The sequence below is a fragment of the Panthera uncia genome, chromosome F2 (assembly GCF_023721935.1).
Source record: "Panthera uncia isolate 11264 chromosome F2, Puncia_PCG_1.0, whole genome shotgun sequence".
In the NCBI taxonomy this organism is placed as follows: Eukaryota; Metazoa; Chordata; class Mammalia; order Carnivora; family Felidae; genus Panthera; species Panthera uncia.
The window spans coordinates 34,179,381-34,203,339 of record NC_064812.1 but is presented as its reverse complement, the minus strand read 5'-3'; the positions used below and the strand labels follow the sequence as shown (position 1 = coordinate 34,203,339).

The following is a 23,959-nucleotide window of genomic DNA, read 5'->3' as shown; positions in this document are numbered from 1 at the left end:
CCTAAGTCCAGGTCTGTCTGACCCCAAAGCTTGTGCTCTGAACACCACCGCTAGGGCAGGCTTCTCTGGATATAGATTTAAGAAGTTGCAAAAAGAAGGGGCGCCTGGATGGCTCAGTCGGTTGAGCAGCCAACTTGGGCTCGGGACATGATCTCACAGTTTGTGGGTTCGAGCCCTGTGTCGGGGCTTGCTGCTATCAGCACAGAGCCCGTTATCGCAGATCCCACTTTGGATCCTCTGTCCCTTTCTCTCTCTCTGCCCCTCCTCTGCTCTCTCTCAAAAATAAATAAACATTTTGGGGCGCCTGGGTGGCGCAGTCGGTTAAGCGTCCGACTTCAGCCAGGTCACGATCTCGCGGTCCGTGAGTTCGAGCCCCGCGTCAGGCTCTGGGCTGATGGCTCGGAGCCTGGAGCCTGTTTCCGATTCTGTGTCTCCCTCTCTCTCTGTCCCTCCCCCGTTCATGCTCTGTCTCTCTCTGTCCCAAAAATAAATAAAAAACGTTGAAAAAAAAAATTTAAAAATAAATAAACATTTAAAGAAGAAGAAGAAGAAGAAGAAGAAGAAGAAGAAGAAGAAGAAGAAATTGCAAAAAGAAAAAAAAGAAATTGCCCCACTGTGCTTGAGATTAAAATCATACAGGGGCACCTGGGTGGCTCAGTCCGTTAAGCGTCTGACTTTGGCTTAGGTCATGATTTCGTGGTTTGTGGGTTCGAGCCCTGCATTGGGCTCTGTGCTGACAGTTCAGAGGCTGGAGACTGCTTCAGATTCTGTGTCTCCCCTTCTCACTGCCCCTCCCCTGCTTGTGCTCTGTCTCTGTTTCTCAATAATAAATAAACATTTAAAAAATTTATAAAGTCATACATAGTCTGTGGCTGTTCTGGGAATGACTATTTTGTAGCCTTGGACTCCCTACTTAACCAGGCTAGGAAATTAAGAATCATCCAACTATTAAATTTTTGCTTATATTTTTAAGCTTAGAGAAGCAGACTGAAATACAGAGCAGAGCATTTTCTGGGTATAATCTTTAATAACCTTTTGTGAAATCTTGCCAGTAAATCTAGAGGAAAGTAGTTGTACCGTTTGGAAAGTTTACATTTCCGTTCTGGAAAGCTCTCTGACTACCCACCAGTTTGAGAGGAATGCTGCCGTCACCTTGGCTCCTTTCAAATACAGCCTCTGTGTCTCTATTCCATGCCCCAGTCCTCAAAGCTTGTGTGCAATTGCACCCCAAATGGAAATCAGATGGAATCAGCTTCAGGATTGCCACACTTTTCTTTAGGAGAAACCAAATTGGGGGTGGGACTTTATGGGTTCTCTGCTTTTAGCGAGAAATAAACCCATCAAAGTCAGTGCTAGCCCTGGTGCCAGTTCAGGCTTTGGAAGAGCTGAGTTGTAAGACTGAATCCTTAAACAGCATTGACTTCGGGTCGTTAAAGCAAGGGGACATTGACAAATGCAGTGTGTTCATTCATTCATTCACCCACTAATTCAGCCAAACCTAAATTGAGAACCTGTTCCGTCTCAGATGGTAATAGGCACTGGGAACATGAAGAGGAAAACAGTAAAATCCTAGCTCGTGAAATCAATGGGTAAGACTCAAATTGCATATGGTCAATATTATCCCTTAAATACCTCTCAAATCACCCATAAAGTGACTTAGGTCAAGTTCCCTAGAAGCAGAACCTACGATGAGGATTCTTGTGCAAGCAATTGATTGAAAGAGTACTCTCAGGGTGCCTGAGTGGCTCAGTCGGTTAAGTGTCCCAATTCTTGATTTCAGCTCAGGTCATGATCTCACGTTTCACGAGATTGAGCCCATGTCAGGCTCTGCACTGACAGCACAGAGCCTACTTGGGATTCTCTCTCCCTCTCTGTCTACCCCCCCCCCTCAAAATAAATAAACATCAAGAAAAAAAAAAGAGTACTGTCAGGTGAAGCCCATATGGTAATAAGGGAAGCAGGATGGGGCAGAGGACCCAGTTCAGCAAATATGTGAGCTCTGCTGAATCCCTCAGGGAGCCTGGTCCCACAGGGGACTCTGGAGCATGAAGACATCATAGATTTATATCCCCTTGAGGCAACATGGCCAGCCTTTTATATCCCCAACCATCAGACATGGGCTTTGGGCTGTCTCCAGGAATTAGTGTGTGACCTCTGTGGCATTTCTGAGCAAGGTGGCTCTGATCAGATGAGATGTCATCTGATCAGACAATTCTTAAAAACTGGGTGCTGCTGTGGGCAGTTAGCAGACAAAACTCACAGCATCTGGGGGTATGGATGCACCAGGCACGTAAAGAGAATCTGGAGGGGGCGTCTCCAGCAGCTACCGCACAGGATGTATGTGACATGACACAAACTACCTATCATTTGTTAGTAAATTAACCAGGCCGATTTATTTTTCTCCAGTGGTGCACTAGTCCACCATTTCTTTGGACGCCCTACAGCTGAAGTAGTTGGCTTGTATTCGGGGGCCATATTGTATTAAAAACACGCATCCGTCTGCATCCACGCCCGGCAGGGAGACTCTCACGCCCTGGGAGATGCTTCCTCAGATCTGAGGCTGACTGTGTTTTCCAGGAAGCAGATGCTGCGATGTCATTATACAGGATGCTCATTGGGAAGTGCCCTGTCAACCCCTGCGGAGGGGAGGTTCGGAAGCAGGAGTGGGCAGAGGAGAAGGTGAGCCAGAGGCAGGCCTAGCAGAGTAGCTGCAGCTGAGCCCGCCCCACAGGGAGCTCTGGAGCTAAGTGGCTGCTCAGAGCCGGCCTGCTTTGTACCAAAATGGCCAGGCCTTTATACCCCGCATTGGGCCACCCTGGCAAAGGCATGACCTGGGGTGAGGGGGCTTTCTGCAGCTGAGACACCCCAAGGGGACAGCTCGAGTGATTCACTGACTGCACTCCCAGCAGCTAGGCAGCAGGGCTCCCTGGACTGGGATTGGGCAGCACATATCTCTGTCTACCACGGAGATGACTCAACAGGACCCCTCTCGCGCTTGCTGCAAGCATACAGTTGAGCGGAATGGACACAAAATCACTCCCCACTAGGTTAAAGTTTACTCGTGAGGTGGAGCACATAGGGTACAAGAACCTACAGTTTAGTCAATGTTTTAGTATTTAGTATGAATTCTGGACTTTGATCATTTTATCTTCACTTAGAAGCAAATAATTTATCTTCCTTTTTACTTATACTTACTGAATCTTTTTTGTGTGTGTGTCAGTTTTATTTAGCAACAGGCATTATTTGAGAACCTTAATTCATGACCTTATTTAATCCTTACAATAATCTTGTGAGGTAGGTCCTATTGTTATCCCCCATTTTACAGGTGAGAAAACTGAGGGTTAGGTTAGAAAAAACTTGCTCAGGGGTGCCTGGGTGGCTCAGTTGGTTAAGCATCTGACTCTTGGTTTCGGCTCAGGTCATGATCTCACGGCTCTGTGGGTTTGAGCCCCACATCAGGCTCTACGCTGACAGTGCGGAACCTGCTTGGGATTCTCTCTCCCTCCCTCTCTCTCTGCCCCTTCCCCACTTGTGCTATCTCTCTCAAAAGTAAATAAATAAACTTAAAAAAAGAGAGAGAGAGAGAGAGAAAAGAAAGATTCTGTGATGAAAAGGAAATATTTAAAAAAGAAAAAACTCGCGCATAGTGAAATTATCTAGTCGATCTTTAACCACAAGCCTGTCTGGCTCCAAAGCTCAACTCCTTAACTGCTTTACTAAAGCCGGCTGTGAAACCTTTCACACTACCCCTTGATGGACCCTCGCTAATTAATGCATTCATTCAACAGTGTTTTACTGAGCATGCCTGATGCCAGGCTCTGTGCTAGGTCAACATGAGAGTTTCAACAGAGAAAGCTTTGAAAAGGAGGACATGTGCATGTGTTCCTGTGGGTCGTTCTTCTTGCCTGTGTGTGCGCACGTGTGTGTAGCAATCTCAGGAGATTAATGCAAACCGGGATGTGTTCTGCTAACTCAGTTCATGATGTTAACCTTTCTAACAGGCTAAAAGAGACGCTAAGCGAATGTCTGCAAAAGAAGTCACCATTAATGTTACGGACAGTATCCGACAGGCGGACAGAAGTCGAAGAATCACGAAGAACTGTGTTAACTAGCAGGAGCGTTCGGCTAGCAGCGCAGATGGACAACTCTGGTGCCCTCCCCCTACTGGAGCCCATCAAGGAGCCTTGAAGAAGCGGGTGGCCCCTGCTGAACGTGAGCGCTGCTGAGTGCCCTGAGGGACCGTCTTGCCAGGCAGTGAGCGGCTGCCTGGGCTGCGGGGACTTTCTCGGCGCCCTCCTCACCACAGAGCTGTACTGGCACAGTGTTTGCACATGGTGATACGCTGCAGTGACCGTGCCTCTCTGCAACCCGTGCGATGCGGTCTGACGTGGCCGTGGTGAGCGAGAGCCACGGGCGGGTTTGTGACACGGAGAAAAGTGGACGGAGTGCGTTTCCTGGGAGAACGACGCGCACGTGGGCTCTAAGCCCCGCTGGCCGTGGCGGTGTGCACTCTTGCGGGTCGGCCTGTTCCTTCGTTCTGTCTTTCGGAAGGAAGCCCACCATCGGAAAGCTTACCGTGTTCACTTAACAGTCGTCTTCCGCCCACCTGTAAACCCAGATGTAGGAGAGACCGAGAAACAGGGAAAACCCCTGTGACACCCGTCTCCTTAGCTCAGTAGGAGACAGATTCAGAGATCCAGTGTCACACAAACTAACCCCGCCCACGCTCACAGCATGTTTTGGGAGGTCTCTGTGATGCAGTCACACCTGTCTCTCATCTGCCTTCAGTGTCCCCCCCCCCCCCATACAGGTGTCCGTGTTTGCCCACGTACCGCAATATCGTGGTCACCGTGGTCAACACATCTGACCGGGACGGCCCTCAGGGCTCAGCCAGACATTGCATTTCAGAGCGTCCCAGTTCTCTTCGCTTGTGCTCTTGAGTGTCTGTTCTCTCCAGTTGGGTCATTTGCAATTGTTAATCAAAGCGTAGACACTGCTCGCAAGAGGCAGATAATCCAGAACATACTGGCAGCACATACGGCCTCCCTCCGGCCTCTCGTACACAGCACCAGGCCTAAGGCTACGTCGTGTGCTTTCTGTGAAGGAATCGCTTTATTTTTTTTTATTTTTTTTTTTTAACGTTTATTTATTTTTGAGACAGAGAGAGACAGAGCATGAATGAGGGAGATGCAGAACCGGAAGCAGGCTCCAGGCTCCCAGCTGTCAGCCCAGAGCCCGACGCGGGGCTCGAACCCACGGACCGCGAGATCGTGACCTGAGCTGAAGTCGGACACTTAACCTACTGAGCCACCCAGGCGCCCGAAGGAATCGCTTTAGAAAGGCAGTGCCGAGTTGATGTGCCATCACATTGACCGACGTGCACTGTGTTAGAAATCAGAGGCAGTAAAAAAAATATTTTGATAGATTAAAATTATCTAACCTTTCTTTACACGTGTTAAGGTGGAAGCATCTTCCTCCAAAGTAATGTAGCATAATTTTAAAGGATTGTTAACATGCCTGGACTGGGAAAGGTAGGACTAAAGTTGTACCAAATGATACCAATAAACTCCATGTTTAGCAGAAATGGGCAGCCTGATGGTGTCTGTTTATGTAATACGGTCCAGAGAAGTGACATGTAGGTTAACATTTAGAAACTTGGCCTCATTACTTGTCAATTTTGTTATTCCTCAAACACAAGCACGGCCTCCCTCCCTTCTTCCCTCCCTCCCTTCCTTCCTCCCTCCCTTCCTTCCTTTTCTCCTTCTCTCCTTCCTCCCTTCCTCCCTCCCTCCCTCCTTTCCTCCCTCCTTCCCTTCCTTCCTTCCTTCCTTCCTTCCTTCCTTCCTTCCTTCCTCCTTTTGTAGACTGTATTCATTAAACATTGAATACCAGCCCTACACCAGGCACCTTGCAGATGCTAAGAGATTTTGAGTCTGGCCAGTCACCCTTGTATATTCTGAATCTGACAGTGGACTTTATAACTAGGGGACTAACTTAGACCCTAAAATGTAGGGTATGTTGTGAATTCTCACTTTTACATTCAGGGTAGCTTTCTCTCCTAGACCGGATCTGGGTGTTCTCCTAATCACTGCACAAGCCTCTTTACCATACACAAAGCTACAGTTTTCCCAAACCTCTATCATTTTGATTCTTTGAGAAAGGGCTTTTAAAGAACTTCATGTTCTGAAAATTAAATAATAATAATACAATACAAGCAACATCTGTGGCTCTGATGTCCCCACTGGCGTTACTCAGCGGGAGCCCCCAACTGCCAAAGGTTGGCAACAATCCTGCAAGTTCAAGGGCTCATTGGCGTTACTCAGCAGGAGCCCCCAACTGCCAAAGGTTGGCAACAATCCTGCAAGCTCAAGGGCTCATTCTCCTAGGCACATGTGTCGTGTCTCTGTATGGGGTGTTCCTTCCCCAGCATGCCCCTGTCCGTGGGTCGTGGACTACACCAGTTTCTCTCTACAGCCTTGTTTGTGCTTCATGTAACTGTTGCACCTTGCGTGGAATGCATTAACTGGAGAGGGTATCTCTGTTTTATATAGAAACAATGTCTCACTTCTGGGGGAGAAAGGAATGAGGGGCATATATGATCTGCGCCTCCCTGGCACAATCTGGATTTCACAAAAAGGTAGTGATCAGAAGTTAAACCGTGTTACTGGAAATTCACCTGCAGTTTTTTCCTGTGTGTATGATACAAGAACTGATTCTCACTATTCTCTTAACATAACACTTTCTATTGCAAAGTTTGTGTCAATAAAGTCATCAATTTCAAACATATAGACGATACAGAGAGTCTTTACTGGAACCTTCAATTTATATTTAGAGCTATTTAGATTTTTTCTTCTTTGATACAAAGGCCATATATATATATATATATATATATATATATGATCTCTGTGAACCCTTCATAACGCTTAATGAAGTAGGTAAGGAGAACTCTATTCTCCAGTTTACAGTTCTTAAAGTATTTATAGTCACTTAACTAGTAAGCCATGCAGAAAAGATTCAAGGGAGGGAAGTCTGCCTGCAAACCCAGTGGTTTTTCCAACACGTGGGGTGGTGTCTTTCCTGCCAACAAGGTCTGACGTGCCTGGGAGACCGAGCTATTCTGAGGGGAATCATCACTGAGCCTGAGAGGAAGTGAAGCCCCAGTCTGAGAGGGTAGCAGCAGTGACCGAAGAGGGCTGGAGAGGGCTTGGGGAATTCGGATCTAACTCGGGCTTCCTTATCCCTCCAGAGAGGGTGACCCTGACCTAGTGTGAGAGAGCACTTTCAGTGAAGGTCAGAAAGAAGAGAGACCTCACGATCGAGAGGAGACTGGAATTGCAGCCATCAGAAGAGCTAAGACCTCAAGGTGAGAGAAGCCACGGCAGCCAAGGACCTCCGTGATCTGCCCAGGCCCCATGCACCCGTTGGGAGCACAGGCCAAGGACCGTTATCTCCTCACCCTTTCCCGCTGCCACCTCCACAGTGCCCCCCTCCCCCCAGGCCACCTGAACATACTCCTTTCTGGATTCCCTGTCCAAGCCCTGTTTATGACCCTCACCACCCCCACTCACCGACTAGCCCAGCCTGCCACAGAAATGTATCGCATCCGTATTTGCTCCCCTAAGCAGGGTTCACAAAACCTCTCCGCTGAACCAAATGGCAGACATGCTTCATTTGTCTGTCATGGTGTTAAAACCCGAGGATTTCACAGAAAAGGCCAGCTCTGGCGGAGGCTTGTCGTTGAGAACTCCAATAGCCATTCTCCCCTTCTTTCTTAGCTGGCCACATGTCCACTCAGAAGAAAGATTATACTTTCCGGCCTCCTTTGCAGCGAGGAGTAGCTGTATGATTTAGTTCTGGCCAATGAAATGAAATAATAGGCCATGAAGCTTCCGGGGAATCTTATAAAAGAATGGTCAGGTTCTTTCTTTTCTCCTTTTCCTTCCTGCTCCCTGGAATGAGGAGTAATGGCTGGAGCCACAGCAGTCCACTGGGTCATGAGGGAACCTTGGAAATGGAAACCATGCTGAGCGGGGCAGTAAATTAGAAGTTTAGGTCCCTCATTCCACTGAGCCTCCGTGAGTCCAGGACTACACGTCCCAGACCTCCTTTTTGTGAGAGAGAAATACACGTCTACCTCACTTAAGCTACTCTTTCAGGTCAGTACTCCCAGCCGAACCCAATTCTAGCTGATGCAGAAACTTTCCATCTTCTTTTGAAAGCTCAGGAGATGTGACACCCCTGGGCTCTTGTTGCCACTCAGACACAGTTGGCTGGAGCTGATAAGGCCGCATTAGTCGAAGTTATGGGGGTCTCTAGATGGTCATGGCCCCCGCCACTCATTGTGGCTTACACACAGCTTACAGCCTCCAGATTGGTGGTACCTGCCTGAGCCCTTTGGCATTTGCAACCCCTGCGCCAGACTGTGTTCTCATGTTCTTTTCAGGAGTCGTCAAAATACAGAAGGTCCTTTTCCCCATCCCACCAGTCTGGGAAGCCAGTCTCATGAGAACTTTCTGAGGAGGCAAGTTACAAATGTGACTTCATATTTGAAGTTGTGTATTCACTCACCCTTTCATTTCCTCCCTATGTGTTTATCAAGAAGCTTCGAGATGTCAGAAGTTGTGGTACAGTGAGGAATAAGACAGACCTGGCCCCTGCCCGATGGAGCTGACATTCTAGTAAAGGAAGCAGACAGCAAAAACAAACTAAGAGAAATAAATTATCGCAATAATTGAAGATGGTGATGACTGCTATGAGAACATTAACAGGAGAATGGACTGGAAGGAGGCCAGAATGCAAGCAGGAGACTACTTAAATCCCTGCAGTGGCCCTGGTGGGGAGAGGTTAGTGGCAAGGAAAGGGGAGTGATTGTGAAGATGGACAGAAGTTTCTATTTTGGAAATGGAAACATAAAGATTTACTGATGGAATGGGTGCAGGAAATGAAGAGAAGAGAGAAATCAGGATGATTCTTAAGTTTCTGGTTTGTTCAACATGGTTCTTTGGTAAGACAGGGTACGACAGGGTGAGAGAAATGTTGTTGTTACTGTTTCCCCCACCCGGGCTCTCTTTCTCAGTGTCTCATGCAGTGAACTCCTAAACTATTTCAGCAGTATTTATGTCTCCTTAAATCACTTCAGATTGTGAGGTGCCTGAGTGGCTCAGTCAGTTAAGTGTCCAACTCTTGGTTTCGGCTCAGGTCATGATCTCATACTTTTCGTGAGTTTGAGCCCCACATCGGGCTCCATGCTGACAGGGCAGAGCCTGCTTAGGATTCTCTGTCTCTCTCTCTCTGTCTCTCTCTCTGCCCCTCCTCTACTCACACTGTCTCAGTCTCTCTCAAAATAAATAAATAAACTAAAAAAAATTTTTCTTTAGATTGTTCTCCCAAACCATCCCCCATGGAATACCATAAAAACCAATGTCAGAAGGAATGTATCCTTAATTCTCTAGGAATAGGGGAACTATCAGAAGACCCAGACATGATCAGGCAATGGATCACCCACATTTTTTTTTTTAATGTTTATTTATTTTTGAGAGATGAGAGAAACCAAGCACAAGCAGGGAAGGGGCAGAGAGAGAGGGAGACACAAAATCTGAAACAGACTCCAGGCTCTGAGCTGTCAGCACAGAGCCCGACGTGGGGCTCGAACCCATGAACCGCGAGATCATGACCTGAGCTGAAGTCAGTTGCTCAACCGACAGAGCCACCCAGGCGCCCCATCACCCAGATTTTTTAACCCAGCAGAGAGCTATGTCTGGGCACTTCCTGCCAGGCTGAGCTTGGCAGTTTCAGTTTCTTAGCCAGGACTTTTCCAGGTAGAACTCCATTTTATTTAAAAAAAAATATTTTTTTGGTAACGTTTATTAATTTTTGAGAGGCAGAGCACAAGCAGGGGTGGGGCAGAGAGAGAGGGAGACACAGAATCCAAAGCAGGCTCCAGGCTCTGTGAGCTGTCAGCACAGATCCCAACGCAGGGCTGGAACTCACAGACTGTGAGATCGTGACCTGGGCCAAAGTCAGAGGCTTGACCGACTGAGCCACGGAGGTGCCCCAAGAACTCCACTTTAAAAGAAAAAAAAAAAAATAGATGCATAACATTGCGCCTTCTGCTCCGAATAACCTTTTTCGTCACTTTGCCATGTGCCGGGGAGATAGCCCCAAATTTTTGTTTGCCTTTTTATTTTACTCCATTATCCACAGACGATGTCCTTCTGTTCTAATAGATAAACCAGCCATGGGATGGCCTCTGAATCAAGGGGTGGCAGCCAGACAGCCAGGAAAAACAGAGAACCCGGGCCTCCGGTGCAGGAGACAGCGCTTACCCTGGCATTTTACAACTGCGTACCCAGGAGCACACGGTGGAGCCTGTGAGGGGCTCACTTCCCTTCAGTGGGAATAACAGCATCTTTGGGAGGGTCCGTTGTGAGGATTAAGTGAGACCACAATTGTAGATAACGTGGCGTCTGTCACATAATGATAATTACAGCCCTGGGCCAGGTACGGCGCTGGGAGCCTCGCACACTCTCTGATCAGTGAAGCAATCCTGCCAGTGAGCCTTGCAGCCCCGTGAAGGGCAGAGACGTGAAGGCGGGTTGTCACAGCTAGTGGACAGCGGAGCTGGGACGTGAACCCATGTCTGCCTGTCTGTGGAAACCGCGCCCCGTCCACCGCACCATGAATGTGAGTGTGAATTTCCTCCCCGTCACAATGCATGGCAAGTGACTTCACAGCCCTTTTCAGAGCATCAGTGTCTCAGCGCTTCCAAGCTGTTAGGATCGATGATAGCGCACCCTAGCTGCAAATCTGTGAAATTTCACCTTTGTTTCTTTTAGCTTTCTCTCCCTTTTTTTTCCAACAACAACAAAGGCAATGGCCATCTTCTGAAATCTTCTATAATGTTAAAATTCCTTTCAAGGTAATATTAATACATTTGGGGGATCTTTCTAAAATGTATTGCAAACCTAAGTGTTATAGATCTACCATAGTAAGCACTCCTGCTTTGTTCCAGAACAGGAAAATTATGGCCTCAGATAGCGGGGTCCTCCAGGAGAAAGGACATGCTATGCAGACAGTAGCACGGGGCCACAGTGGCTGCTCAACCGCTGCTTATGGAAAGCCACGAAATGGAATAGAATTTTTTTCTAGTTAAAAAAAAATTAGCAGGTGGAACGAATTATTAGGGTTGCTTAGCACGGATGGCTTGCAGTAAGGCTGCACATTGGAGTCACCTGGAGAGCTTTAAAAACTATTTATGCCCAGGTCCCAGCCCTGGAGATTCTGGTTTAATTGGTCTAGGGTGCAACCTGGATGGGAAGAGTTTCCAGGGGTGCCTGGATGGCGCGGTCGATTAAGTGTCTGACTCGTGATCTCAGCTCAGGTCGTGATCTCATAGTTTGTGAGTTCAGGTCCCGTATCAGGCTCTGCACTGATGGTGTGGAGCTTGCTTGGGATTCTCTGTCTCCCTTTCTCTCTGTCCCTCCCCTGCTTGTGTGGGCACGCTCTCTCTCTCTCAAAATAAATAAGTAAACTTAAAAAACATGGCGCTAATAGTATCCCAAGGGAGCAGGGGGATTTAGTAAGAATGTATCTGTAAAGCACTTAGCACTGCTGTCCAGCATATGAGGATAAACACAAGGTTGTTAATTACTGTTGCACTGTGATACAACTTTGAAATTCCCAGGACATGGGCAAGGTCTGGCATATAACACTCCGCTCAAGGGGGCACCTGGGCAGCTTCTGACCTAGGCCCAGGCCATGATCTCACGGCTCATGAATTGGAGCCCCACATGGGGCTTTCTGCTGACAGCTTGGAGCCTGGATCCTGCTTCAGATTCTCTCTCTCTCTCTCTCTCTCTCTCTCTCTCTCTCTCTCTCCCCGACCCTCCCCTGCTCACACACTCTCTCTCCCTTTAAAAAATAAACACTAAAAAAATGTTTTTAATAACAAAAAATTAAAAATAAAACTCAGATCAAGGGTAAATATGCTAGAGAGCCGGGTCCTTATTTTTTAGGGAGGTTGTATCTTCTAATTCACCACAAAAGCACCTTCTTTCAAGATAAGCACTTCTTACTGTAAAGGAGATTTCAAAATGGAGCCTAGCTGCGAGAGTCCCTTTCAAGTAGGGCCATGAGGCCACAAGGGGCAGGAGGAATGTATGGACCTCCTCAGCAGAGAAACTGTGAACTTTTTGCCAGCTGCAAGCCCTCGGCCAGGCCAGGACGTAACTCCCTCCTCACCATGACACCTGAGTCATTCACATTCCTCGCTCTGAAAAGAACCAACGTGCTCTGACAAGTTTCATTTCCTCATTTGCGTATTAGCCCAACAGATCCCACTTTCCTTTGTTTCAATCCTGGTTTCCGTAGGGGACCAAAAAGAGATCTGCACTCATGACCTCTGTCTTTCTAACTCTGCCCCCTCTTTGTCTTCCTCAGAACAGGAGTCCTGTTTCTCCCCGAAGCTGGGTCTCCTGAATTGCAATTCTAACTACCCAGATAAATGCCCGTTTACTTAAATTTTCAGGGAATTCCTTGTTGGTTGACGTTATTCAATACAAAAATATGCCTTGGGCACCCTGGGAAGACAAGAGCCGCCACCCTCAGGAAATCTTCAAGGGAACACATGCTCCACTCTGTGCAGAAGCACTGACTCACAATAATGCAGAAGAAGAAACCTTGCTTCCTTGGTTTTTAGGCTATGGAGCCTTGGTGTTTCCCTTTAAAGCTCCATTTGCATGGTTAAATTGGCAAGTTCTAGTTAAATTGGTAACTAGCAAGGGAGACATGATTTTAGGCGTAAAGGAGTCCCTCGTGAGGAGCTGTCTGGCAGCGGGCTGGGATTTTCACAGATTTCTTTTGCACCGATGGATTGTCCGGAACCAGGAGCCAAACGTGCAATGCCCTTCTCTGGGAAGGGAGAACACTCAGCTCCAACGTGTGTGACCAAGTGACTGAGAGTAGGTTCGTTTGGTTCTCCTTGTCTGTTTCTTGCTGGCTGTCAAAACCAGGGAAAAACCAAGTAAGTACGTATATTCCAAAATATCACCTATGTGGACACAGGAAAATAAATTTTTTTAAAGATCCTTCTAAAACAGCTTTATTTGAAATCCCTGAAACACAAAGAATAGTGACAATTCACCTACTAATTCTTGAGTAAAATCGAGGCTAATTTTTTTAACTTTATTTTTTAAAATATAATTTATTGTCAAATTGGTTTCCATACAACACCCAGTGCTCATCCCAATAAGTGCCCTCCTCTCTGCCCATCACCCACTTTGAGGCTAATTTTTGAGACACAGAAAAGCCTCTGGACAAAGAAGACAGAGTGGAGGAGATTCGGGTAACCCTTCACTTGCTGCTGTAGCCTTGATCACATTTTACAGACTCCAAAGGCCTGGAATTCAGACAGACCCTGGCTTAGCTCCAAGCTGGGCTCCTTGTCAGTGGAAGGTAGGACAGTTCGCGGGATGTGATCACAATATAGCTTTATTTTTGCCTGTCTCTTAAACATGTATCCTAAAAGGGAAGGTTTTCCCCTGCCGCCTACAGCAGCCCTGAGGTTTATCTGGGCATTCTTAGGTAACAGAAAGCCCTACAGTTGCAGAAAGTCCAAACATGGTCTCAATTCAGAAATCAGAGTGGCAAGTCCCAGGAAAGATCATCCCTCCCTCGTGCCTGCAGAGAGGAGCGGCAGACCTGCCTCAGGGCAGAAGTCCAGGTTAGCTCCTGTCCCTTATTTGCTCATCTCCTCTCCCCTCCATTCCGGAGTTTGCCAAAGGATGAGGGGAAGGGAATCGAGAGTTCTTATTTCCCGGTTAGAAGCTTGCTTCCGGCCCTCAAGTTCTTCTAATACTTAAAGCTCTTATTATTTGCTTCCTTGGTGTTTTTGTTTTGTTTTACTTTTTCTGGGGATTTTCTGTGTTCTCATAGACTCCCTTGCTGGGTCTCTCCAGCTGTACCTCCTGGGCTTGGGGGTCATGCTATCGTTCCCGCCCTGTCTTGATTGGGGGGGGGGGTCCACTCCATACAGTCTCATGGTATGGAAGCCCTTCTCCCCGCCAAGCTGTCCTCCCGGGCAGGGGTCCACATGGCTCGGGCCCAGCTCTTGCTCTCCTGGGCAGCATCAGCCTGGGCACAGGGTGGGTGGTCAGAGCAGGCCTGTGTAGGGGGGACATTTGAGCCAAGACCGGAGTGACTAGAAGGAGCCAGCTGCACAAAACTGCCATCCGGGCAGACAGGAGTCTGGGCCTAGTGACAAAGGAATGCGAAGTCTCTGCAGCTGGGGATCGGGAAAGGCCAGTGTGGCTGGACCCAAGGGAGAGAGGGGTGAGGGGCGGGGTGAGATGGGACAGCAAAGCAGAGGCTGGATCCAGAGGGCCTCCTGGGCCGTAGCAAGGAGCTGGGGTTTTATTCTTATAAGGTCCTCTGGCTACTGTTTGGAGAAGTAGATGTATTGGGGATACATTTTAGAGGTTGAGCTCACAGAACTTGCTTTTTGGCCTAGAATCGAGACAGAGGACAAGTAAGGAAATCAAAGATGATTCCTAGGTTTTTGGTTCAAGCAATTGGCTGGCTGGTGGTGTCATTTACTAAGAGAAGCTACGGAAGAAACCTGGGGAGAACAGGTTTGGGGGGAAACTCAAGAGTTCTGTTTGAGCCTCGAGGTGCTTGCGGGCTACTGGACGGTGAAGGTGCTGAGTAGGAGGTTGGAAATTCAAGTGTGTAGCTTGAGGGTGAGAGGGGATGGTCAGACCTGGAGATACAAAATTTGGAGTCATTGGATCCAATATGTGGGGGGTTTTTTCATACCACCAAGCAAGTCTTCGACACCAGTTGGGCATCCCACAAACCAATTCTGATGCTATCCACCTGAAGAATTCAGGTAAATTCAGTCCCACAAGACTGCCCCCCCCCCACTTCAGATGCTAATCAAGAGTCCAGGTTGTCACCTGTGCTATAGAGGTTCCCGTGACCCAGTCCTTGGGTTCCATTCACTTGCTAGAACAGCTCACAGAACTCAGGGAAACATCTTACTATATTACTGGCTTATTACAAAAGAACAGCAACCAGGAAGATCCAGGTGGAAGAAATACATAGGTCAAGGTATGGGGAAAGGGCAGAGAGCCCCCATGCCTCTTCAAGTGTGCCACTCTTCCCAAACCTCCACATTTTTACCAACCTGGAAGCTCCCTAAACCTGTCCTTTGGGTTCTTATGGAGGGTTCATTACATAGGCATGATCGGTTAAATTATTGGCCATTGGTGATTGAACTCAATCTCCAGCTTCCTCACCCTTCCCAGAGGTAGGGGTGAGGGGTGTGGAGGTGAGACTCCAACCCTCTGATCACGTGGTTGGTTTCTCTGGCACCCAGCCCCCATTTTTAAGCTACCTAAGGACTTGCCAAAAGTCACCTCATGAACATAACAGAAGACACCTTTAGGGCTTGCAGCACTTAAATTCCAAGGGTTTTAGGAGCTTTATACAGAAACCAAATGTATAGTTCATATTATAAATCACAATATCACCTGATATTTAAATTCATGAGACTGAATGAACTCCCCTCAGGGAAAATGTAAAAAGGGAAGCCCTTCCTCTCGTTTTACGGATGAGAAAACTCTGCTCAGAAAAGCTGTGTTCCAGGTTTTCACAACCAATCAGTAATAGAATCGGGATGAGGATCTAAGTCTGATTTCCGGATAGGGTGATACTGAAGGATTCTGGGATGTGAGACTCTCCCTGATAAAACCATGGAAGTCCCAGGCAACCCAGGACAGCTTGATCACCCTATTCCTAGACCAATGATCTTCTAGCCATTTTCTCCTTTGGCAACAGCAGTTGAGACAGAAGTGGTTATGGTCAGTGACTTTGTTTATGCTTGTCTTCGAAGGAAGATTGTTTCCAGTCTGTTCCATTTTTGTTCTATGTCAACGAAATACTACGCTCATTTTGCAGGAGTTTTAGCTTTTCCTGAGAGGAAATTACGAGTGGTAATTACCATGTTTTCCTGTTCCTTCTGGAATAATCAGAGCAGGAAAGAGAATCTTTCTGAATGGTACCGCGTGATTAAGCCTCTGGACAATTTGGAAATGTAAGCTGGTGGGAAAGGCATGGGACGAATAAAGTTTCCCAGAGCTCAGCCTCTTCCCCATCTCAGCCACTCCTGACTCTTCTGCTTATGTTTTGGTCACATCCTTTCTCTCCTATCCTTTGCCTTTATCTTTCCCTTCCTAATGCCACTTCCGAGCTTTGTAAATGTGTCATCAATGTGCCTTGCAGCTCACAGTCAGTGGCCCTCCTATCCACCAAACTGCTCAAAACAGAAACTCTGGAGTCACCTTTGACTCTCTCCTCCCCCTCTGTAAAGGAACCATGTCTCAAACACTTGGCAACTGTCTCTCCCGCCTGTCTTTTCCACCCGTTCCTGCCAGCCACCAACCTCGCCCGAGCCACCACGCCTCTTGGATTTCTGCAGACCTCTTCTTACCTCTCTGCCTCCCAGTTTACCCCTTGAATCCAGACTCCACAACTGCTGACAAAATTCCCTTTCTAAAATGCAAATCTGATCATAGCACTCACTCCCCTCAAGGTCCAGACTCAGTAAGACTGGCTTACTGAATATTTCCTTCAAAATCTGGCTCCGTCCACCATCTTTAGTCAGTTTCTACGTTCAGATTCGCAAAACCTTTTTGCATCTTCTCTGGGAAAATAGGAGACCATCTTATGTTTGAGGTCACACTGTGTGGGGCAGGGTTTCATTGCAGGAATGTAAAGGAAACGGCAGTCATTTCCTCTCAGCTGGCTTCCCTGGCTTCGGTCCCCCTCCCTCCAGCCCAGCCTACCCTGCTGCACAGCAGATCTTCCGAAGCAATGGCTCCGGTGTGGTGGGAATGTCAAGGGACCTCTGTAGATTTCCTTCCCTGCCACTCGGCGTTCTGGGCAAGTCATTTAATCTGTCTGAAACTCACCTGCCTAATCTGTAAAATGAAGACACTCAATCAACCTTAATTACAGTAGTCTTCCCTTATCTGTGGTTTCACTTTCCACCAGTTCAGTTATCCACAGTCAGCTGCGGTCTGGAAGCAGATAATCCTTTTGACAAACCCTCAGAACGTTAGTAGGAGCCTAACGCTAAGTCACAGTGCCTGAGCCATTTGTCATTCACATGAATTCATCTCATCATGGGGGCATTTTACCATCTCACATCATCACAAGGAGGACGGTGAGTGTACAGTAAGATATTCTGAGAGGGAGACCACGTTCATATAACTTTTATTACAGTATATTATTATAGTTATTCTATTTTCTCCTTATTGTTAATTTCTTACTGTACCTAATTTATAAATTAAACATCTCATAGGTACATATGTATAGGAAAAACCCTAGTATATATAGGGTTCGTACTTTCCACGGTGTCAGGCATCCACTGGGGGTTTGGGAACATATCTCCCAGGGATAAGGGGAAACTACTATAAATCTAAAACTTCTCTGCTCTAAATTTTCAGGACCTCTCATTGCCTGACTCAAGAACCAATTTTCAGAGGCGCCTGGGTGGCTCAGTCGGTTGGGGGTCCGACTTCGGCTCAGGTCATGATCTGACAGTTTGTGAGTTCGGGCCCGCGTTGGGCTCTGTGCTGACAGCTCAGAGCCTGGAGCCTGCTTTAGGTTCTGTGTCTCCCTCTCTCTCTGCCCTTCTCCTGCCCTCTCTCTCTCTCTCTCTCTCTCTCTCTCTCTCTCAAAAATAGATAAACATTAAAAAAAAAAAAAGGAAACAATTTTTCAGTCTGGCTAGCTTTCAAAGCCTTCCTTGTCTTTGCAGCTCTAACCGACTTGCACATATTTTGTGCTTCAAACTTGCAGCCCTCTGAACGCCCGTCTCACATTCTGCCTTTGGCTCAAACTTCCCCTGGAGCATCTTCTCTCCACTGCTGTTGGAATCTTACTCATCTTCCAAGGTTCACTTCCAGTGATAACTCATTCTTCAATGAAGATTTCTTAATCCTCTTAACCAAAGGTAATCACTCTTTCCCCTGAATGCCCCAGCATGCTCTCTCTAGCTTCTGGCACAGCTTTATCCTTGTTATAGATGTTCTTATGCTTGACTATAAAGTGATTAGGATACTTCACTTTCTTGTAAGGGCCTCGGCTCCTTAGGAGATACTATGTTGAGCATTCCATATGCTCAGCAAATGTTTATTCGCTTGAAAGCACTCATGGGACGTAGGCATTAGCAAAGTCCATGGCCTAAATGCTTACTGAGGAACTCATGAATTCATTTGTCATCTATCAAGCATTTACTGAATGCGTTTAAGTCCTGTGGGTATAGAGAGAATTTTAAACAGAGATCCAACTCTGCATGATCTCATAGTCTAATCAGACAGCTAAAATATAATATGATAGACACATAATATGAAATCAGATGATAAATAAACACAAGTATAAAGACTGTTATTGCTGACTATAATGTTATTGCTGACTATAATGAAACTCCTTAAAAGATTCTGTTTTAGTCTTTGTAAAATCCTAACATTTAGATATATAAACCCAGCCATAGTGGCTTAGAAAAAGGAGCAAAGAATCAGTACTTCCAAATGCCTACTAAGTGCTATGCAGTATATAGACATTCTTTCATTGTCAGAGATATTGCGGGATATTATTAGCATCTCCGTTTTATAGATGAGGAAACTTATTTTAAGATTTGTTGTGCAACTTGGGGAAGGTTGTACAATTAGAAGCTCTTAAGCCAGTTTTTAAACCCGGACTCTCTGATATCAGCTGGCCTGTGCTATTACTTTCTAGGCAAAGATCAGACAGCTGCCCGAAGGCCTGCAAATGGCCAACCGTGGTGCAGGTGTCTGTCCTAGGTACTGGAACTAGTGACACGGAGCTGTGGGAATTTGCCCCTTGGCCGGAAGACCTAGAAGTCAGAGGAACGAGGGTTATTTGGCCCAGAGACAATTAGACCTAGAGGAATTATTGTACCAAGAAAGGTAAGCTATTTCAGGTGACAACTCAAGAAAGAATGGTCCTTTTGAGGTCTGAACACAAAGTGCCTCTCTGAAGTCCTGCCTTTGAAAAGGGGCCTCAGAAAGAAGCCAAGGCCTGTTCCTGGTCTACTTTTTTATCCACTAACCTCAGCTTGCACCGGACTATTTGAACAAGATAATGCAGGGAAACTCAAAGCACAGGATGAGGCTGTATGGAGTCCCCTTGAGAGGAGCACCATGCTGTGATTGTACAGAATTTAGGAAGAGAAAGAGAAGCTAAACATTCTTGAGATTTAGTGGACAGATTATGAAGTTACCTTTCTGGAAATATAACGTAATAACCCCCTAAAACAGATGTTTTTACCATAAGATAGAAATAAATGATACGATGTGAAAATGTTTTCACATTTGTGTCCAAAAAGTGAGGAGGTAAAGAGCAGACTTTATATTTTTCTGTCTTTACGGAAAAGGCCTTCAAATTCCATTAAAGGTATGCCTGCCATTGCGAGGAGGGCAAAATTGAGGCAGGACGGGCTCGTCTGAGTTCATGTGGAATTACTCCTTTGGTTTAGAAGGCCTAAGTTGGAAGCCCTGCAGACAAGGGAACCAGGATGCTTCCAGACTGTTCTCTATTCTTTCAGACGGTCTTTTCTCTTCCCTCTTCCGCCTAGTAATTCCTCTTCTAAGCGCTCATTGCCTGGTGTCTCCGTGCTACGGACAGAGCTCTGACACCTTTGCAAGATCCTGAAAGAGAAAGATGACAGATGAGAAACGTCAGGTCTTCCTACCACCGAGGACTCGTGAGGGGCATGATGGATTTTTTGCAACCAGCCTTCAACCCTATGAATGGAAAGTTGGTAGAACTTGTTAGCTCTTGCTTCCGTCTTGGTAAGTTCTAGTTACGAGCTGGGACATCATTTCCATAGCTTTTGTGAAGTCTTTCAGAAATATGGGTGTTGAAACGCAGGGCTGAAGACACTTTCTACTTTTCACTGGGAAGCAACGTCTGGCTGGCGGCAGTTTCGGGATGTGTTTGCCCCTCGTGCTTCAGAATCGATTCGCTGGACCACACTGGGCAGCGGTCAGCAGAAGCAATAGGGCTCCAGGGATTGCGCAAAACGCCTACAATTTTCTTTTTCTCCTGCCAGGTTCTCCTTTTACCACGGAGGCAAACTGGAGGAAGTAGCCTGAGACTCTGGGCTCATTTTCCTCCCCTGGGTTCAAGTTGGAGAAAACAACGCTAATTACATTTCTAACAGCAGCAAATAAATTTGAAAGTAAAGCTCTTCTGGTATGTCAAAGTAAGTTTTTGTCATACTTAAGGAGCGTGTCACACACTAGTCATACATAAGATCTGGATCTGTAATAATTCGAGTGGGAGTGGGACCGAGGTGTTGGTATATATATATATATATATATATATATATATATATATATATATAATTTATTTATTCATTTTGAGAGAAATGGAGAGAGAGAGAGAGACAACATCCCAAGCAGGCTCCGCACTGATGGTGGGGCTCCGCCCCAACGTGGGGCTCCAACTCAAGAACCCGAGAGATCATGATCTGAGCTGAAATCAAGGCTGCTTAACCGACTGAGCCACCCAGGTGCTCCAGTGCGTCGGTCTATCTGAAAAAGCTCCCCAGGTGACGCTGGTCTGTAGCCAGGGTTGAGAACTGTTCATGAAGGGGAAAGGACACAGGCTGTGGAGCTGGACAGACTTTGGCTCAAACCCTGGGTCTGCATTTACTGGTTGTGTGACTTAATGTGGATCAGTTGGTGATTTTAAGCCTCAATGTTCTCCTTTCTCAAGGAAGATGAAGTAGAGCTTAATGGGCTCGCATTAAAGATTAAATGAGATCTAGCATGCATAATATATGAAGTTACCTGGCGCGCGAAGGAATATGTTATAAATATGTATGCCCTTCTTCCCTTTCATATGTAATCATTTGTAACCGATTCAAGTGATAATACTTTACAGAAAAGGGGGCATATCCCACTGACCTTCTGTCGAGAATGGAAGAGGGCACACTGGTAAGGATCCAGGTAGATAAAGGGAGGCTGAGTCCAACCCGATTTCACTCTGCGATGGATAATCACACAAGGGTTACCAATCACAGCTCTCAGAATATTCTGTTGTTGTTGTTGTTTTTCAACTAAATCTTGCAGCAGCGTACGATGGAATTTATCTTTTTAAATTAAACACCTGACAAACTTTTTCTGAGGTATTTTTATTTATTTTATTTATTTATTTATTTATTTATTTATTTTTTAACATTTTATTTTTAAGACAGGGAGAGACAGAGCATGAACAGGGAAGGGTCAGAGAAAGGGAGACACAGAATCTGAAACAGGCTCCAGGTTCTGAGCTGTCAGCACAGAGCCTGACTCAGGGCTCGAACTCACGGACCGTGAGATCATGAACTGAGCCGAAGTCGACCGCCCAACCAACTGAGCCACCCAGGTGCCCCTGAGGTATTTTTAGATATCAAGAATTACTTGGATTTTCTGCCCCACTTAACTCTATTTGCTTGTTCTCCAGTGGCGGCTATCGGTGGGGAGTTCCCAACATTAAAGAGCAAAACAATCCTTGAAAACACCCAGTAGAACAAGATAACTTTATTCAGTTATAAATCGGGTGATGTGGAACACAGCCCGGCCAGCTGGTTTTGAATAACCTTGTAGGAACTGTTGGAAGTCGACTGAGCAGAGGGTCAAACGATTTGGTGATTCTGGCTCAGATCTTTTTCCTCTCAACGCCAAAGAGCGGGGAGTCACCTGGCCCAGGGAATGACTCAGTCTCTCAGTTCATTGCTCTCCCTTCTCCTTGTGAGAGGATATGGGTGCCCGGTACTGCGATGAAAACAAAAAAAAATCACGTGGCCACGAGAGAATCTGGGTCATTCAGTCCAGACTTTGTCTCTCAGCAGAGCAATGCCCAACTCCTAACAAAGAAGTCCCCAATTCATATTTTTCTTAAGAGAAAAGAGGTGTTCTTATAAAAGCTATGTACATACAAGTATATGTTTTATGTCATAGAGCACAGTCTAAGCGCTTGAGCTCAGCAGGACGGATGTCTATCAAATCCCAGCTCCCCGGTTACTAGCCACGTAGCTTTCATGCTAAGCCTCAGGGGTCTCATCTATGGAATTAGAATCCTAGTAGGGCACATCTGTATAAGAGATCTGTGAGGATCTCACCAGTGCTGGTGCTGGACACAAAGCAGTCAATCCAAGTGAGCTATCGATACTAAAAATATGGGGAAAATTACGTATTTGGGATTTATGGTCTGCAAAGCACATAAAACAGTGCCTGGTGTGGTGCTGATTAAGCCTCAACCATTATCATCCGTGTCCTCGCCCTCCTTATCACCAGGATTTTGTTACCTGAGTTGATACTTAGTTCCAAGGTTGGGGTTTTTTTTTGGTGATGTGTTTCTTCTGTTCCTTCTAACTGGCAATGAATTTCTGCTAATATGTACGACATTTATCCCCGTATTTCCCAAAGTGACTCATAAAAGTGTTACTCAGCTCCCCAGGACCATGAGACAATATTGGACTCATGGTAAATATTCACCGTACGTATCTATTAGTCTTTCAAAATGTTATTTCTATCTATAATTAGCCATTCTATCCATGGTCTGACAGCGGGACAGAATATTTACAGAATCGAGACTTCTCCCAATCACCCTGTCTACATTCTGCGATACAGAAATTCGTTGTACTCGACTAAGCTCTGTTACTGAAATTGCTTCCCAGTCAGGGTCTGGCCTGGGAACCCCCTGCAGGTCTCCACTTAGAGATGGAATGGGTCTGACCTCGGAGCGAATCCTGCTAGGTTCCTGCTAGGACGCCAGCTTTCCTCCTGCTCATCCGCTTCCTAGAGCATCTCCTCTCTGCCTGTACTCCAGAGCCTTATAGGAGTGGATTGCGTTACGTCTCACCTTTTGCTTCTACGAAGCCCCACTGAGCAAAGGGACGTTTACCAGTCATTGAAGAACACACAATTCTCCTGGAGGTACTCTAAATACTAGTATCATGCTGAACCGAAGGCTATCCACTAAAATTACATTAAAATAATATTTATATTATTACATGTTATATATATGTTATATGGCATATGCATATAGTATATATATGTTAATATTTATATAGTATAACAATATATTAAAATAATTGATGTTTTTTGACCGCTAACCAATACTAGGCACTGCGTAAGCACGTTCATTATCTCATTCAGTATCTCACTTAATTCTCAAAATACTTCTTTGAGGAAGTTTCTCTTACTAACCCCTATGGCTGACACTGGATTGGCTGCTCAGAAGTAGTTTACATCCCTCTTTTTCATGACTAACACTTGATATGAGGAATGAGGCTCCAGCAGCCATTTTGCAACCATGGGACAGCAAGCACGAAGACAGATGCCTCCATGCTACGGATGGCAAAGCAGAAGGGCTCTGGACCAGAAGACATTCACGAACAGTTTCACAGGCCCTGAATGGCGCATCTGTAGATGTATTAGATCAGAAAAATAAACCCTTAAGTAACTCGGACAGATTTTTTTGTTCCTTGGGGCCAGTGCCTTCCTAATTAACGCACTTCATTTTATGAATGAGGAAACTAAAGCCCAGCGAGTTTGGGTACCTTTTTCCAAGTCATGCAGCTGGTAGGTGTTAGAGACAGGATTTGTACCCAAATCTGCCCAGTAACACACACATGCTATTAACCACAAAAACAGCTGCACTGTCCTCTCATTATTGTATTTCCATCAGTTGATCGTGGCTCATTGTTTCCAAACTGTGTGTCACAGAATTCAGAGACTATTCGTAGGTGAACCTCAGAAGAAGACTTCTGTGGTAAAATAACAAACCGCCACATGGATCGGTTGATTGGTTTAAACTACAATGCACATCCGCTTCTGAAAAACTCTGCCACAAAGAACCCTGACTGACCGGTTAACTCAGAGGTTCC

General features: G+C 46.2%; 1 protein-coding gene and 2 long non-coding RNA genes across 3 annotated transcripts in view; all 3 read left to right on the top strand.

The window, feature by feature from the left end:
- The window catches only part of BAALC (BAALC binder of MAP3K1 and KLF4), an 84,909-nt gene extending 79,776 nt beyond the window's left edge, over positions 1 to 5,133 (top strand). The window contains exon 3 of the mRNA XM_049633563.1: positions 4,002 to 5,133. Within this exon, the coding sequence (XP_049489520.1) occupies positions 4,002 to 4,112 (111 nt within the window). The 3' untranslated portion in view covers positions 4,113 to 5,133. The remainder of the gene's footprint in view (positions 1 to 4,001) is intronic.
- Positions 5,134 to 10,539: 5,406 nt separating this feature from the next.
- Positions 10,540 to 17,682, top strand: LOC125924488 (uncharacterized). Its single transcript, XR_007458438.1, has 4 exons — positions 10,540 to 10,918; positions 12,852 to 13,021; positions 17,050 to 17,221; positions 17,505 to 17,682. It is a non-coding gene; the product is annotated as an uncharacterized LOC125924488 (long non-coding RNA).
- Positions 17,683 to 17,759: 77 nt separating this feature from the next.
- LOC125924953 (uncharacterized) lies at positions 17,760 to 20,273 on the top strand. The gene is made up of 4 exons (XR_007458629.1): positions 17,760 to 18,013; positions 18,799 to 18,989; positions 19,658 to 19,874; positions 20,135 to 20,273. It is a non-coding gene; the product is annotated as an uncharacterized LOC125924953 (long non-coding RNA).
- The last annotated feature ends 3,686 nt before the right edge of the window (positions 20,274 to 23,959 follow it).